The sequence below is a fragment of the Electrophorus electricus genome, chromosome 9 (genome assembly GCF_013358815.1).
Source record: "Electrophorus electricus isolate fEleEle1 chromosome 9, fEleEle1.pri, whole genome shotgun sequence".
NCBI lineage: Eukaryota > Metazoa > Chordata > Actinopteri > Gymnotiformes > Gymnotidae > Electrophorus > Electrophorus electricus.
The window spans coordinates 10,781,049-10,799,848 of NC_049543.1; the positions used below are offsets into that span (position 1 = coordinate 10,781,049).

At 42.6% G+C, this 18,800-nt stretch overlaps 1 protein-coding gene across 1 annotated transcript in view; it reads right to left on the reverse strand.

The window, feature by feature from the left end:
• Nucleotides 1–678: 678 nt before the first annotated feature.
• Nucleotides 679–18,800, reverse strand: part of LOC113589087 (tetratricopeptide repeat protein 28-like) — a 105,088-nt gene continuing 86,966 nt past the window's right edge. The window contains exons 8-24 of the mRNA XM_035529946.1: nt 18,222–18,745; nt 16,373–16,482; nt 14,806–14,935; nt 14,341–14,559; nt 12,851–13,007; nt 9,880–10,002; nt 8,604–8,748; nt 7,937–8,116; nt 7,269–7,747; nt 6,667–6,914; nt 6,284–6,408; nt 5,712–5,943; nt 5,516–5,592; nt 4,227–4,250; nt 3,327–3,456; nt 3,102–3,209; nt 679–2,909 (exon numbers count right to left, since the gene is read on the reverse strand). Coding sequence (XP_035385839.1) covers nt 1,297–2,909; nt 3,102–3,209; nt 3,327–3,456; nt 4,227–4,250; nt 5,516–5,592; nt 5,712–5,943; nt 6,284–6,408; nt 6,667–6,914; nt 7,269–7,747; nt 7,937–8,116; nt 8,604–8,748; nt 9,880–10,002; nt 12,851–13,007; nt 14,341–14,559; nt 14,806–14,935; nt 16,373–16,482; nt 18,222–18,745 — 4,624 coding nt within the window. The 3' untranslated portion in view covers nt 679–1,296. The remainder of the gene's footprint in view (nt 2,910–3,101; nt 3,210–3,326; nt 3,457–4,226; nt 4,251–5,515; nt 5,593–5,711; nt 5,944–6,283; nt 6,409–6,666; nt 6,915–7,268; nt 7,748–7,936; nt 8,117–8,603; nt 8,749–9,879; nt 10,003–12,850; nt 13,008–14,340; nt 14,560–14,805; nt 14,936–16,372; nt 16,483–18,221; nt 18,746–18,800) is intronic.

Genomic DNA, 18,800 nt, shown 5'->3' on the forward strand with positions numbered 1-18,800 from the left:
ATTGAAAGAAATTTTGGTACGATTTAAGCTTTCCCCTTTTTAGTCCTAAAAAGTGCATATTCCTTCGATCATAAATATTTATTATGACATCACCTTAATTACACCCTAGCATATGCTGAGTCTAATTTTCAGTGTATCTTTGATCCCCGTTTTCTGGCTGGATTTATTAGTTATTATTATTTTTTTAAATTAATTTGGACATTTTAGGGTGCTGTGTATATTAAAAATAGTATTTAAAGGATTAACAGTTCTATTTTAAAAAAATGTGAAATAGAAGCGCAACATGTATAAATGTGTGCAGAGAAAAAAAATGTAACACTTTTTATGAAAAATATTTAAATTCAGAAAAATACACAAATAAAAATCATGAGATTAATTATGATATTTATGATGACAATTGTCTCACTAATTGAGTGGTGTACTAAAATAGGACCTTGCACATCTGTGCAGAATATTGTAGGTCATTGGTGGTCAGTTACTTACCAGAAGACCTCTGATGGCTGGATCTTTTTGAATGGCAAGACCACTCTTAACTGTGTGACCATGATGTGTAAAGTCTCCAGCAACACTGCTGTCCCTGATACACTTGTACCAGGGCATAAGCAAAAGTGAGTTCATTTACAGCAAAAAAATATATAATAGCAAAAAGCAAAGACAGAGTGGAAGACATTTTTTTTTTTTAATTAAAACAGTTCCTGGTAAATGACAAAGTCTTAAGTAGTAATGTCTATTCAAAAAGTTAGGCTAGAAAGTCATAATTGGTGCTTAACAATGAATATGAAGAGAAACCATGCTTTAGACGAGATACTCATTTAACAAAGAGATGAGGTTCAATGTCTGCAATTTCAAGAAAAATATGAAATACAGTTCCCATTCTCCATTTTCACAAGATTTCATCTTTTTTTAATTATAAAAAGGTGTAATACTGACAAACATTTGATTTAAATTACAAAACATAATAACGATAACAATCAATAACAATCATAATAAACAATACAAATATATTATGTAAAAATCAAATAGAATAAAAGTGAGTTCTGTTTGGCCCTCACAAAAATTAAGTGGTCCTGACTTATATGCACAGTATAAGGTCTTCTGTCTCAAATACACAGTGGTGGCTGAGGGCAGAAGCACCAAATATATTAATTATATTTCAAAGTCCCCAGACAGGTTACAGGTTTGTTTGGTTCACAAGAGCATGAATTTTTTTCAAACTCAAGAGTGTCAGAAAGCATCCTACAGGAGTCGCATGCAAGCAGTCATGAAAAGGTTGTGTAAAAGATTCCCACAAAAGCATCAACATTTCGATGAAGGGAAGAACCTGCCAGATGGAAGGAACTTGTAACCATTACCAGTGGGTAAGTGTAAGGACCGACCACCCGGGCTGCTTTGTGTGGAAATGGAGGGTGATGGTGTAGCTTTCTGAGCTTTAGAATCATTATGTCCACTACATGGCCCTCTTTCCAGAGATTGATGGCCCACCTTCAAAAGCTCCACATCTCGGCCATCTCCAGGCAAGCAGTGACGTGGTGAGAGGTTAAGCAGGCCAAGCACATCTTTCTTAGTTGACATTACTGGACCTCGAAGTCTTTTTACTGGACCAGTGTGTTGTTGGTGCTGGGTCGCTGTGTTAGACCAGAATGTCTTATGACTATGCACCGTTTGAAATTTCTCATCAATAACAACCCTGCTCAAGCGATCAAGTTCAACAGCATCTGTTGGGCCTGACCCAGTGGAGCCAGTGGAGGAATAGGAAAGGGCTGGGGATGGAGTGCTGGCAGCCGGGGACTGGTGGCCTGAATTTGGGGACACATTACTTGGAGAGCAAGGTATGTGACCACTATAAAGAGGGTACTTCAACTTGAACTGCGCAACACTGTCCAGTGTAGGTGAGGGGTGTCCACCCTCTTTCATAGAGGTATCTGATGTGGCAGGGCTACTGTAGCCAGAGCTGATCTTCTGGAGGGATGAGGAACGTGAAGGGGGTTTGGGACAGGTGGATGAGTCTCGAGTGCTGGTGCTGCTTCCTGGTCGGCTAAATGCACTAGTCTCAGAAGAATGAAATGCTGAGCATCTGCTCAGGGGGGATGTAGAGACCGGTGCGGCCATGCCCTCGGCTACTCCTCTCTGTAAGCCTCCCATAGCCTTGAGGTGGCTCTGGGTCTCCTCCAAAATCTTCTTAGCAAGTTCCTGAGGATCCAGAGATGCCAATACAGGTTTCTGTTCCTGGGACTTGACTGTGCTGTCAGTCTCGGTGCTCGACTGGTCAGATTCACCTGTATCTGAACTGCTCACTTTCCCAACCTTCTGGAAAGAGGAGTTTGGACTGGGAATCAAGTTTGCCTTGAGTGGAGAGGTGGGAGTGCTGACACTTCCTTTTGAAGAGATGGACACATTGTACTCTTGTCCTGTACTTGAGTTTGAGACATAGCCACCAATCCCATTCCTCCCACCGTGACAGAGGCGGCGTCTCTGACCATGACCCCGGGGCAGAGGTAGCGAGTCACAATGGCCACTCAATGGCTCATTGCTAATAATGGAGAAGCCCTCGTATTCCTCCTCATCTCCTCGTACCATCATGCTGCCTGTCATTGCAGCATGAGGTGAGGATCGACTACGCCAAACACTGTGTGGTTGTTTATTAGTAGAGAGGGAGGAAGTCAAACCACCACCACGTCTTTGGCCCAGAAAGTCACTTTCAGACTTAGACACAAAGCTCATAGAAGAAGCAACAGAGCTTAAGCTGTACACAGATATGGCATCTAAAGCCAAGCTGTCAGGACAGTGGGTAGAGAAGGGCATGTTTGGACAGCCAAGAGGCAGAGGATTGGAGACAGACTGAGCTGAGGCGAGTGACTCTAGGGAAGATGAGCTGTCCAGGCTCAGACGCTTGGGAAGTTCTGTTGAGTCTAGGACAGAATGATCAGGGAAGTGTGACAGTAAGTAAGTAGACTGAAAAAAGCTGTCACAACAAACTCTAAAAGTTGAAGGGCCATGTAAAAACATATCAAACATAACATGAAGAATGTCTGTGCTGAAGTGATGCAGATTTAAGTATAGCACTATAACTCTGTCAGTTATGATGTTCTAGTGCCCCTTACCAAAGACTGCCATTAGAGACTGGAGGGCAAAGTGCACGGTGCGGCGGCTCGCCTGCTTTCCTGTCTTCAGAACAACGTCTTCCTGTCCCACTTCACATAGATCAAATCCTAAATTTGTGCAACCAGTGGCACAACAAAATTTAATTAGTTAAAATTTTTTTTTTCAAAAGTTGTAAAAAAAAAAACACCAAACATTTGAAGCAGATCAGTGTCACACTAACTCACCCAGTGCGGCAAGAAACTCATGGCATCCTGGCAGTCGCCATAGCTGGACACTTACAGACACCTGGATGGGGAACAAGGAAAAATCCTGCTCCTTCTCCCCTGCCTGCAGCTGAAGCAGGACTTGATGGAGCTGCATATGATGAGAACACCAAAGGAAAAAGTTTGAGCTAATGTGAACAAGATATGAGTGAGATATTTGTAAGGGAATCATAATACAAATAATACACACAAAAAAAATTGATGCCTGAGGAAGAGTTTTTATTTGAATCTCATTGCCATCGCTGAATTTTTCTTTGCCTGTTTCTATTCCCTTTCTACTCCCTTCCAGTTTAGTTGAGGTTGAGAGGAAGGCGGGGCCTCCTTTATACAGGTCTCCAAAGAATACTCCTCTTTAGGAGATGAACTTCAATCAAAAAACAGAGATTTCTTTGTTTTTCCATATTACACCAAAAATGTTTGTTTGCTGTTTCCTTAATCCCAACGTTGGGACGTTTACAATCAAAGGCATCTGTAATTGTATCTATAATTGTTCATGTTTGCACATATTTTTGTATTCACATGCAGTTGGTCAACATGAACATATATTACACAGAATACTTTGTATTTTACTATAGGACTAAGGCTACAGGACTTCTATAGGACCATTGAGGCTCAAAGTCAAAAAAAGTCCAAATCTAGGCAGACATCTTAAAACAAATGATGTCTTCATTACATCAGCCTGCCATCGCACATGATACATCATGTCATTTAAAGTCTCAGAAAACAGTACAATTTGAAAGGCACTCAGATGTCAGTTTAGTCTAATGGTGGTGAGACAGGCATGTCTTTCAAAGGGAAATTAAGAAGAACTAGTTAAATCAGTTCCAAGAAGGTTTCTAGGGCTAAAGAAAGACTACTTACCATTCCAACAATGTTCTTTACAGCCTGCAGTCAGGGAGACAGGGAGAGATAGACAGAGGATGCATTTAAATACAGGCTTTTCATACAGAATATTTAATTAATACAGAAAGTAGAGATGCTTCTGCACATGTACCAGAATTTGGTAGTGTTCTAAACAAATCAAATTATAACAAAGCATGTGGACCACCATCACTGGATTTGCTGAAATGAGTGATTTTGATTAATTAATAGGACAATTAATGTAGAAAACAGTGAATCTTTATATTCAGTGGTAAATATTAAGTATTTTATTAATATGCCTTTCAAGTCATTTGTGATGTTGAGTTTGGCAATCATTGCAAAACGAACATTCTCCGACCTAATGCTGGACAGTGCGGCATCTTGCATCTGTCTCAGGTGCCATACTGTGAACAGCACGAGTCATTTTCTTTCTCATTTCTCACCTTTAGCCTTTAGAGGGGAATTGTGTGCTGATGATAATTTTAATTGTTCTAAGCATACAGCCTTTGTCAGCAGAAATGTGTTAAGCAATCTGAGAAAAACTTATTGAAACATAATTCTGAAAAAAAGTCAAAGTTTATACTAACTGATTAATCATCAATGAGACATTCACAGAATTTTCACAGTTACCATAATTATTTAATTGATGCAAACTGCTCTTATAAGACCTTTAATAAAAAGCACTTATCAGATCTGTAAAACATGTAAAGGTATCATTTATTATTATCTTTCTTGGCACACAAATGCACTTTCAATGCAATAGACCCTTATATTTAATTTACGCATATATACATTGATACTCTAGATTGCACAATTAATGACAAATTATAAAGATGTTTAGGTATAAAAACTTCTATTTACTGGAATAATTAATATACTGAATTGTGAACAAATATGAAATATGTTGAAATATATAATTCTATGTAACTGTACTTATTTATCTAAGAACAAACAAAACTAGTTGCATTGTTTTTATATAAAAACAAACTAATTTCTAGGATGAAACTCTATTACAGTGACTTTGTAGTTTTGAGTTTTATGTAAAATCAACACAAATAGATCTACATCATGGTTGTACTATTGACTACCAACTACTACTGTTCTACTGATCTTAGTTTGCAGAAATGTACTATAGTAGTGAGAAAAAACAAAAGATCCTATCTTTGAGATGTTATGTAAAGGTGTATTCTCTTACAAAAAGACAACACCCTGACAGGTGAGGTCAGCAAAGTCTGTTAAGCTTATCTAACAGGTGAGGTCAGTAAAGACTCTTATCTGCAGTAACTCACCTTATTAATAAGCTGCTCTCCTGCCTCAGAAGCAATAACTACTTTGCAGAGTGCTTGCAGAGCTGCAGGTGGAAGACCTGTAATGGAAACAGGAACCGATGCCGCTGATTTAAGATCAGTTATCCAGCTATCAGCATTTTGCATCAGCAAATAAAAATGGTCTGGAGTCAGGAGTTAGGGAACTCGTCCTTTGTACCTAGTAGTGACTGCAGAGTGGAGCTGCACTGCTGTAGCCGGTCGCCTGGGTCGCTCATGGGGAAGAAGACGGCAGCAGGGACACCCGTGCCAGCCAGGTCCAGCCGGAAGCCCACGGCAGTCAGCAGGGCCTGCCACCCCGGAACCCCCCCCACCTTATTCTCCACACTCTGCTGGGATGTGTACATGGAGTTGCGCTGGCCACTCTGAATGCGTTGAAGAGACTTCTCTACCTGAGCGAGGGCAAAAGGGAAGTGGAGGAGAGACAGAAGCAATGAACTGCCATGCTGTCTGGACTCATCGGTGTGTAGGAAACAGTGCTTCCCTAAGAGGTTTGGTAACATGTCTAAAGAGACTTCCACAGGTATGCACAGGTGCCTCTTGTCTGCCACATGTGCCACATATTTATATTCCCCACTATGCTGGGGTTTGTGTGTATGTATATGTGTTAGTGTGTGTGTGTGTGTGTGTGTGTATGTGTGTGTACGTGTGTGTGCGTGCATGTATGTGCACATGTGTATGTGTGTGCATGCATGTACGTGCACATGTGTACGTGCAGGGCATGCGACTCACCAGGTGCAGTAGGACCCTCAGGGCATCTCTGGCCTTGTCTGGATTCTGGAGAATTTCAGAGAGAGCCTGGCCAATCAGGGACGAGGGGCTGTTCAGTTTCACATCACTCCCAATCAACATGAAGCCTGAGAGACAAAACCACACAGAAATGTGCAATGTTCATGAATAAATTCAATGTATAATGCCAAAAATATTTTTACTCATGCTATATGCACATACTGTATCTAAAAAAAGACTTGCTTAGGTATATTTTCCAAACTTAAACTTTTGTAAACCTAATTTGTGGGTATAGTCTCTCGCAATATAGCTCTTAACTCTTATCTGTAAAGTGCCACTTTACATGTTTAGTTGGTCATTATGGATACTCTAGTTTTGACACAGACCTGCCCAGTTAGAAGGATGGGAGTACTGCTGACTTCCTTGAACACTCTTCATGGCTTCAGTGAGAGCCACACTGGCTTTGGCTCCATTGAGCAAAGCCAAGTAGAAGGTATGAATAAATACTTTGGATGCAGCTCCAGGTACGGGCCACAAGGAGACCAGCACACACTGGACACCCGCAGCCAGGAAGGCCCGTGTCAGACCCACCACACCATCAGCTGTCACCCTACTGCTCGACTCTTGGTGGGAGCTGTGACAAAAAGACAGGTTAGACTGGAAATTAAATGTAACACCACTCAAAAGCCTTGTGCACACGTACTTCCTGGTTTTGAAATTAAACCCATTTTCAGATTTACTTTCAACCATTTCTTTCTTATAGTCCTCATTTCAATGGCTGTATCCATGCTAATAGACCTTTTTAAGGAATATGTTCATTGCGACCAATAAAAACCTTTCTAACCTTTATATCAGGTCGGTTCCATTTCATATCAGGTCAATTCAATTTAAATAAGTTAAAACGCTGTCTTTTAGTGTGCAAAGCATGCGTTTCAGTGTTTTTCTGTGTAACAGTAAAGAAAGTTTACCCAGAAATGTCCCTTCTTACCCCAGCACCACCAGTTTAACTGGCAGCCTCAAACCCAAAATGTCCGCTGCTGATAGCAGCATCTCCTGCAGCGGTGGCGTGTCGCACACGCTCTCCACATCACTCCCATCATCGGGAACCACGCAGTTGCTTCCAAACGAACCCTTGCTTCCTCCTGCTCCTCTTCCTCCATCTCCTGCACTCCCATCGTGGTGGCTGGGTGCCAGCACCAAGGCTGCCAGTCTCCAGGAGATGTGCGTGGCAAAGTGGGCACACTCGGCCTGACTGAGAGCACTGACCACATGCTCCTTGGTGGCAGCCGGTCCCGTGAGGGGCTGACAGCCCAGCAGGCCGGCCACCATGCAGGCTTCCTCTTCGGCTGAGGGCATGGGGCCCCACAGCCAGCGGTCCATGGCAGCGGGCGGAAGGAGAGGGTTGCCCACCACAGCTGCCATGCCCAGGGCGCCGCAGGGTGGGGTAGCAGCATGCCGGGATGTAGCCTTGGTGGAGGAAATCACGGATGACAGGTGGATGAGTAGTTATCCCAAATGAGATGCTCAGTTCTATTCCGCCATGTTAGCATTTACCATGCACTGTGACAGAAAGTGTTGAAATTTACTTTTATATTGGAGAGTGGCTTTCAGAGTGGTGCAAGAAGACACGGTGGGGGTGCTATGGATTGGGCTTACCTTGGTACCAGCGGCCAAGCTGTGAAGGGAGGGCACGGCGAGGAGGCTGAAACGCTCATACAGGTACTCATTAGAAGAGCTCCCTTTCAGAAGGGCAAAGGGGATGAGATATAAGTCTCCTTCCAGAACCAGAACCAGCTGTCTGTGTCTGCCCACTGGCCCAGTGGAGTGCATCAGACCCTGAGAGAGAGAGAGAGAGAGAGAGAGAGAGAGAGAGAGAGAGAGAGAGAGAGAGAGAGAGAGAGAGAGAGAGAGAGAGAGAGAGAGAGAGAGAGAGAGAGAGAGAGAGAGAGAGAGAGAGAGATTCTTAAATAAACTGAAGAATATGAAGACAGTGCTATCAAAAGGAGACAATAACAAGCAGATACAAAGATATAAATTTGAGTTATCTTAATAAAATCTCTAATGCTGATTATTAATGCTTAATTCTTGACTCAAACCAATGTGCAGCAAAGAATGGTGCAGAATGGAGTAAAGATATGTATAGTAGATCATGAGCAAAATAGTTCACGCATTTAATTACTGAAATATTTAAAGATACGCTGAGTCACACTACCATTGTTTAATTCACACTGAATAATCAGTGTTTGTGGCCTACTGACATTTGTACTGATGTAACAAATTTAACAACACAGTAAAATGGGTGGGCACGAAGATAAGCACACACCCCCTCCATGGGTCCAATGAGGAGGTCATACAGGGTCCGCAGTGGAGGTTTATTTGAGGCACTGCTGGCAAGATGGGGCGTGGTATGGTCATCTTTGACTGGAGACATAGGGTTACTGTAAAGACTGGTCATACTTGGACAACTCCTGCAAGAACCAGACAAAAAGAAGTTATGATTTAGGTGCCATCTACGTATCAATAATCCAGTGATATAAACATACACAGACTTTTTTCAAAAGGAAAAATGAAGTTGTATAATCTGTAAAAACACAATATGACCACATGATGGTAGTGTGGGGCTACAAACAAACATCCAAATAAATGCCTTTTCCTCAGATGATGACTAATGTTCTAGAAAAGTCCTTTTCAGATTAAAAGTGAGTCTCATCTGTTTCTCATTACAGAAGATTAATTACAGAGGATTAATTTCACATCAATTACTGTAGGGATTTATACTCTTAATAAAGGGATTACAAATTGGCTCTAGAGTCTTAGAGTGGGTGAGTGTGTGTATATAGCGCACTGGGCTTGCTTGTGTAGTAGCATTCCAACATTCCTCTATTCTCCACTCTCGTCCATGAGAATCATGGATTGGACCATATACACAACATCTGATGTAGACCTTGTTGACCCGGGCAACGTCTTAGCCAGTGTTTTAGTCGGGTAGTGTAAAAGATCTTGCCTAAGGGGCCACATTGGAGATCACCAAATACTGGGATCTACCACACCAGACAGGACACCAGATGCTGTGCAAAGATGCCCCCGAGAAAATCCAGCACATAACAGCGGGATGCAAGATGTTAGCAGGCAGGGCGTACATGGGACACCACAACCAAGTGGCTGGTATATTAAACAGAAACATCTGTGCTGAGTACGGGCTGGAAGTGGAATACACCACCAAAGGTGGTGGAGAATGACCAAGCTAAGATCCTGTGGGATTTTCAGATACAGACAAAATGGTAATGGCTAACCAACTGGACATACTAGTGATGGACAAACAGCAGAAGAGGGCTGTGGTTATAGATGTGGCAATCCCAAGTGATAGCAACATCAGAAACATGGAACACGAAAAGGTCAAGAAATACCAAGGACTGAGAGAAGAGCTAGAAAAGACATGGAAGGTAAAGGCAACAGTGGTTCCTGTGGTAATCGGAGCACTAGGGGATGTGATTGTGTGGCAGATCCCAGGAACAAAAGATGTATAGATACGTGAGAAGCGTATCTGCACAGTACATCCTCATTCTCTCTCTCTCTCACACACACACACACCCCTTCACCTGTTGAGTTGGTTGTTTCTAGACACCATGCGCAGAAAGCCAGAGGTTTTGATACTGAGCTCCTCAAACTGTTGATTAAGCAGATCTCCTGCTTGGCTTGCTGTGTCACTGTCCGAGCACCCTCTTGGAGACATGAAGACACAGACACAGAGAGACAGGGAGAATGGGGAAAGAGCAAACATATATTTAAAAGGGTTCTGCTGCAATGTCTGTATTGCGACTTTTCCAGTGCACAGTGATGAAGAATGCATGTTTTTATTTGATGTGGAAGCAGCTTAGGAAATGTTGATAGACAATGGGTCTTTACCAAGCATCATAAACAGAGGTGTAACTCTGTAAAGGTCTCCCAATATCCTTCACATTTTAAATTCCTGATTTCATCAGAAAAAGAGAACTTCTTTCTCCAGCTAAAAGGCTCCAAAAAACAGTGGGTGAATAAAAGTTTCCCTTTCACACTGTGGTTTCGATCTACACTAGTCAGCATAGGATCGCAACTACCTACACCTGCTGATATCACAACTACTGCACTTTGTGATCCCAGCCATGAGAACCCGTGTAAAACATCTCCTACTATTTTCAGTCTCAGTTTTTCTTGTCAGATCCAGCCAACCATCAAGGGGTATGAAATGGATACTTCAGCTGCTCACAACACACACAAACAAACACACACACACACACACACACACACACACACACACACACACACACACACACACACACACACACACACACACACACACACACACACTCTCTCTCTCCCTCTCATGTTGCAATGCTATAGAGTGCACATTTTTGTGCATCAGTCTAAAATGGTTTTAAAATGGATTCAGCTCATTATTTTTCTCCACAACAACAAAGCAAAAACAGGTTTTTGAAATGTGTTATAAAAATATATTAAAAAAAAGAAAAAACGAAATAGTGTATTTAAATAAGTATCCACACCCTGCACTTAGTTTTGGTTGAAGTGCCTCAAGTCTTCTTGGGAATGAACTTACAAGCTTGGCTCACACTTCTCTTGGAAGGTTCTCCTATTCTTCATGACAGAACCTTTCAACCTCATTCAAGTTGGCTGGGGACAGTGTCAGTGCACAGCCATGTTCAAGTCTGTCCAGAGAGACTGGAGACTCTGGCTGGGCCACCCCAGGACTTTTACAGAGTTTTCCTGAAGCCACTTCTGTGATCTCCTAGCAGTATACTTCAGATGATTGTCTTGTTGAACTGTAAACCCTCTCCCCAACCTGAGATCTTGGACACATTGGTTCACCTAGGATTGCTGTAGTTTCTGCATCCATTTTTCCTCCATGACTAGTCTCCCAGTCCCTGTCACAGAAATCATCCCCACAACATGATACACCACTGTGCTGGACTGTAGGGATGGTATTGATGAGATCATTCTCAGTGTCTGATTTCCTCAGTCCGCTGGGAATTGAGGCCCAAGAGTTTAATCTTCATGATATTTGAGCAGAGACTCTTATTTCTCATGGTCTGAGTATTGTTCAGGTGTATTTCAGCAAAATCACAGCATGCTTTAATGCACCTTTTAGTGAAAAATAGCTTCCATCTGGCCACCCTACCATAAAGGCCTGATTGGTGGAGTACTACGTTGATGGTTGTGATTCTAAAAATTTCAAATCTCCACAATGGAACTCTGGTTCTCCTTCACGGTGACCACTAAACTGTTGGTTATCTGTCTGACCAAGGCCTTTGGTCGCTGAATACTCAGTGTGGCTGGGCAGCTAGTTCCAGGAAGACTGTCGATGGTGCTAAACTTCGTCCATTTGAGAATAATGGAGGCTACTGTGCTCTTGGACACTTTCAATGCTGGAGAAATGTTCTTGTATCTGTGCCTCCATACATTCCTGTCTCACAGGTCTATAGAAAATTCTTTAAACCTCATGGCTTGGTTTTCAATGTGACATACACTATCAATTGTAAGACTTTATATACACACAACTATGTGCCTTTCCTAATTACACCCAGTGAATTCAGTTAGGCAAACCTGGACTCCAGTAAAGTGCTAAAAGCATTTCTGATAGATAGGATGCACCAGAGCAACTATCGTAATACATATAAATGTGATATTTCAATCTATAACCTTTAATAGGTTTTAAAAAAACAACAAAAACAATTTTGCTTTGGTATTGTGGAGTATTGTGTGTAAACTGATAGGGGAAAATATCCATTTTATGATGAGTCTGAGGCATACAAAAATATGGAAAACTTGAAAGGGTCCAAGAAACTTTTAAAAAAGGTCCAGTTATATGCTAGATTCACACAAGTTATGAAAAGAAACTAAAAGTACTGAATAGGAAAACGTGTGTATGTATGTGTGCATATGTGAGTGTGCGCATATGTCGTGTGTGTGTGTGTGTGTGTGTGTGTGTGTGTGTGTGTGTGTGTGCGCGCGCATGTGTTCATTTAATCCATTTCACAGTTTTGCAGGGCAGAGCACACAGGGCACAAGGCAGGAACCAATCCTGGACAAGCTGCCAGTGCATCAGAGTGTGTGTGTGATACAGCTATTACTAATGGTGCTTTGCTCGGCATTCATTTAAACGAGTGAAGTGGGAATGTCAGCAGAATGCTATGAGTGAAATGCAGGGAAGCTTGAACACTGCACTAGGGCTACTAGAATAGCTAATTTAATTTTCATACAAATCTGCAGGCAATTTGGAATAAACTGGCTGTTTAGTGGTCTCTTGCACAGCAGAAAGAGAACTGCTGAGCATCCTGCTGCAGATGGTTCTGTAGAGCCAGTGTGACCCAAACCCTCAAGGCTCACATCTCAGTGCTCCTCTTATGAGGTAAATCAGAGGAATGTGTTTGCCCCTTGCCACAAAATAAAAATGTCATACACTATAGTGTTGAACTAGTGGAATTAGTGTCATGTGAGAGAAAGTGCAATCAACAGACTAGAGACTGGAGTTTGAGGTGTGACTCTGTATCGTGGGTGGAGCTCTGCTAGCTGTACCTGCTGCAGCAGGACTCCACTCCCAGAGCCTCACGAGCACTGCAGATGTACTGCTCCAAAGAGGAGACTCCACAAGATATACCTCCACCCTCTTGGAACTCTGGATCTCCTTCTGACATGCCCTCTCCTAGGAACACCTCATGGAACTTCACAATCCCTGAAGAAGAATTGGGAGGGTTTTTCACCTGGATTTACCAAGCAAGATTTCATATTTAAACTGAAAGACACACACACACTCACAATCTTCACCTTTTTGCCTTTAGGAGAGACTAAAGAACACTAAAAAGGCTTAGAGACAGCTCTCTCATTCACATTCATGAACACAGATATATAAAGCTTACAGTGCTGGAACCCAAACAAAATATACATATGTAGAGAGGACAAAGACTACTACTTCTAGAGAGATGGACAGACAGACAGACAGACAGACACATACACACACACACACACACACACACACACACACACACACACACACACACACACACACACACACACACACACACACACACACACACACACCCCGCTAAATGTAAACAAAGAGGGTATGACAGAGAGAAGGCTTGCATGGAAGCATCTGCTGAAATAAATGAATCAACCAATCAGGAGCGAATAAAACATAATTAGCGCTTGGAGCACACCATCTGGCCAGCATGGGGATTGGGTGGTGGGGGGGTGGGGTGGGGAGGTCTAAAAGTAGGAGGAGACAAAAAGACAAAAAGGGAGAGAGGAGAAAAGAGCAGGTGTTTGGGACAGTCCTGGGTACAAGTACATACATTACATCAAGCTGCACTAAGGAGCCAGGAAGAAAAATACATATTTATTCATTGTGATACCAACTTTAATTATCTTAATGAGTTTATCATTGTGTTTTGGTGTAACATTAATGATGATTTATTATCATTTACAATATATTACTCTGACTGAGTGGATTGTTCATTGGTTTATTAGTAACATTTATCTTTATTTGATCTGATTATAATATTATTTTATTAAGTCACAGAGGAATACTTTGAAATAGAAACACACACACATCTACACACCCACACTGTGTGATCATGTGGCCAAGGTGCCAGCCAAACTAAAGAGTGGCAGGTGGCACTATCAAAACTCTTTTAAATTCTCCTCATACCCTTGAAGAGGCAGCTGTAGAAGGTGTGGCATGTGTGAAATCGTGAGCTTGTGTGTGTGTGTGTGTGTGTGTGTGTGTGTGTGTGTGTGTGTGTGTGTGTGTGTGTGCATTTAGGCACACGCAGAAGCCATTTGTGTCTGATATGATTTGTTCAATATCAATCAAATTTAGCATGTGAGCACTTGCATAAACAAAATATTAAATAAATACACATAAAACAAATTCATAGACAAAATCCCTCAAAATTATGTAAAATATATATTTTTATGTCATATAACAACATATGTTTCCCACAATGATAAAAATACCTGTTTTCAGCACCCCCCCCCCCCCCCCCCCCCCCCACACACACACACACCTGCTCCTGGGGCGAGAAGCCAGCTGTATAGGTAGCCAGCAGCCATTGAGAAGTAGAGGATGAAGGCTCTTTGCTTATTAACTGCATCCAGGATGTGCTCCACTGTGACAGGGTTGTATGGATCAGTGTCATACTGCCCTGTCTGCCTCTCCACCAGCAGGTCTGCAAATGCACGAGTGCGACCTCGCTCTGCTACTGCAAGTGCCTCATCATAACGACCTATATGAGAGAGACAGGGAGAGGAAGAGGGAGAGAGAGAGAGAGAGAGAGAGAGAGAGAGAGAGAGAGAGAGAGATCAAATTTTATTCATTCTACCAGCAATGAAACCGGTACTGCCAAACACACCAAGAGGAAGGGAAAGAAAGAGAGAATAGATGGAAGAGAATTGCAAAAGTAAACACATGATAAAGTGAAGCAGAAAGTGAGAACTGAAGGAGAAAGAAGAAGACGGAAACGTGCTCTCACCCAGGCTGACGAGGACTCTCTGGAGAGCCTCATATGATGAAGTCTGCAGGTCGAAGAGGGAAAGTTTGTAGTCGGAGCTGTGCTGTGCCTCATGCCGTAATGTTTCAAAAAGCACAGATGCACGGTAGAGCTGTAAACCAACACACACACACACACACACACACACACACAGAAAGCATGACATAAACAGAAACTTTTTATATTCTAGCAGAGGTTAGCCAGCAAATACAGTCCCCCAAGCTATAACAAAAAAAAAAAAGTCTAAGCCACTCCACCATCAAAAAACAAACAAATAAACCAAAAAGTCAAAGTGATATCATGTATTAATATAACGTATTTATATAGCACTTTTTACAACATCTGTTGTCACAACAGCCCAGTGAGCAAGCCAAGGGTGACAGTGGCAAGGAAAAACTCCCTAGAGCATGAGGAACGAACCTTGAGAGGAACCAAGACTCAAAAGGGAGGCCCATCCTCCTCTGGCCGACAATGGTCACCACAATAGCAAAAAACACCCATTTTATTATTAGAGAGACCAAGTATGGAAACAAACTATTTAACATTTTATTAAACGAGAGGCACATTGCAGTACTAGCTTTCACCCCTGGGGGGCAGAAGCAATCTATAGAGCAAGTAAAGTAAAGTTATGACCTAAAAATATGTTATCTGAGTCCTCAAACTCTCCGACTGGGAACACTCCTTTGACCAAGCTTCTTGAACAACCACTTCTGATAACAAATGTCCAGACAGGTGCCACTGCCTAGCAGTGCCCTATCAACCTGTAGACTGCTAAACAGGTGTGGGTGAAAATCTTGCCCCGCTACATTGGAGACATCCTTTGGAAATCCTACACTAAGTCAAATTATCAGCCAGTAATATGACATTCAACATCTGTATGCAATTTGCATCTTTTAGCTTGTCCTACATGGCAAAATTGACATAGGAATGCAGATGCTTAAGTTGCATATGTATTAAATGAAAATAAACAGAGAGAGAATGTGAGAGCGAACAAAGGGGTAATGAGCATAAGTGAGCATAGTAAACAAGAAATACTGAATCACTGTCTGGTACTCATTTTCTATGGCTAGAAAAGGTCATCTCTCTCCACGTTCGGTCTACTAAGGTCTGTTCAGCAATCAGCAATGAGAGCAATGGAAGGTCTATAGTGAAATGACAATTAAGGCATAGATCTGTGTGTGAAGAGGTGAAAGTGTGTGTGAGGCAAAGTTTGCAGGAATGTCAAGTCGATGACGGTGCTAAACGCAGGGTTATCTGGTTTTAGACATCCAGCTATGTGTCTGCATTCTCTCTCTCCCACACATACACACACAGCATAACATTTCGAACAGTACAGATGTATGGTAGAGTTGTAAACCAACACACGCACAAGGCTGCATGTGCACACGCACACGCACACACACACACACACACACACACACACACACACACACACACACACACACACACACACACACAGGTGTGCGCGCATGCACGCATGCTCACCCTCACCCACACCCACGTGCACAAACACGCACACAACCTACCCACACATGCACCCACAGAGTACCTGGTGCTGAGCCTGGTCCAGGCTTCCACTAGCCCAGAGAGACAGACCCAGACGATGGCGGATCTTAGCTTCGTCCTCACGCTTCGCCAACTGCTCTGCCAGTCTTAGTCCTCCGAGAAAGAGTGCGAGAGACAGAGACAGGAGGAAGGAACGAAATGCACATAATGAGAGCTGGCAGTGGAAGCCAAACCAGATTTTGTGTGGAGGAAAACGCTGTATTTATGTGTACCACATAATCATAACAGAAAAATTGCTTTAACCATATATCAGTTATCTATATTTACACAAAAGTTCCAAGCTTAACTAGATCCATCCATCCATCCATCCATCCATCCATCCATCCATCCATCCATCCATCCATCCATCCATCCATCCATCCATCCATCCATCCATCCATCCATCCATCCATCCATCCATCCATCCATCCATCCATCCATCCATCCATCCATCCATCTATCTATCTAAACATTCTTCTTCTACACTGTTGTGCTCTCCTTTTCCCTGCATCTCTCATCATTCTTTCTGTATGTCTGCTTTGGTCCCTCAGGTCTGACATACCAGAGGATGACACTACTGTCTATCCCAGCATGTTACACCCAGAGGACACATGTGTATGCATGCTCAAACACACACACACACACACACACACACACACACACACACACACACACACACACACACACACACACACAATCTTCACTTTTTTGCCTTTAGGAGAGACTAAAGAACACTAAAAAGGCTTAGAGACAGCTCTCTCATTCACATTCATGAACACAGATATATAAAGCTTACAGTGCTGGAACCCAAACAAAATATACATATGTAGAGAGGACAAAGACTACTACTTCTAGACACACACACACAGACACACACACTCACACACATATACACACACACACACACATTCACACACTCACACACACACTCACACACATACACACACATACTCACACGCTCACACACACACACTCTCACACACACACACACACACACACACACACACACACACATACACACACACACACACACATACACACACACACACTCACACACACACATACTCACACGCTCACACACACACACACACACACACGCACACACACACACACACACACACTCTCTCTCTCACACACACACACACACACATTCACACACTCACACACACACTCACACACATACACACACATACTCACACACACACACACACACACACACACACACACACACACTCTCTCTCTCACACACACACACACTCACACATATACAAGCTGGACCGAGCCTACTTCCAATTAATTGCTTACATGTTAATACCCAAAAAAACAAGCAAGGCAAGTATAACTAAAAATTACAAAGGAAATAATGAAAGAAATAACACAAGAGGAGGGGAAAAAAATAAAGAGAAGAAAGGAAATTTTAAAAAATCTTAAGTAAACAGCAGAATTCTTTTGTCGGGGTGGGCTGGTCAAATATAATTGGCTGTCAGAAAATAAAAAACTGGGAATATGTATTAGCTGGGAAACAAGACAAAGAATATACCTGTTATTTTTTGTGTTGTGTGTGTTTGTGTCTATATTTACATCTGTGCACCTGCTTTTGTGTGTAAAATGGAGTTTCTGTTTTATGAGATTCTTGGTTTTGAATTATATGAATTGCACCTATTCAGGTGTCTTTCAAATCAGACACTTGAAAGTATTTGTAAAATGAACAGTAGAGGATAATTTCAGTGGCAACCTAAAGTATTATTATTTGTACTTGTAAGTGAATTTCTATTAGTTTACTGGCAAAATTTGAAACTGAATAATATGTATTATTTCAAACACATATCTTCCCATTATTTTCATATGCTTACCTTCTTGCAGATACATAACGGCTTGTGAGTAATTCTGCAGTGCATGGTGTGTCCTCCCCAGGCTTCCGTAGGCCAGTGTTTTGGCTACCAGATCATTTGTTTGTGCTGCCACACTCAGGTGCTGCTCCTGGAACACTACAGCCCTCTCATGATTGCCTAGCAACTCATACGTCAACCCCAGGTTGCCATATGCACGGGCCTGGCGCACAGAACTGCCCATCACCTCAGCTAATTCCAGGTCTCGCTGATGGCACTGAAGAGCTCGGTCCAGCTCACCCATAGCCTGGTAGACATTGCCCAGGCCAGAGTTGGCATCTGCTTCCAGAGTGTGGTCAGAGGTGTCCTGGGCAATGGCTAGCTGCCGCTCCAGGCAGGAGAGGGCCTGTTCGTGGTTGCCCAGCTGGTTATGCAGGGCGCCGAGCTCACCGTAGGCTGCTGCTTTTCCTCCACAGCCCCCAAGCTCATGGGCAGTGACCAAGCGCTTCTCCAAACACACCAGAGCCTGCTGCAGATTACCCATCGCTCTAAGGAGGAAGTCACCAAGAGTCAGAAAACTACGAGTTCTGCAGAGTGTCTTAT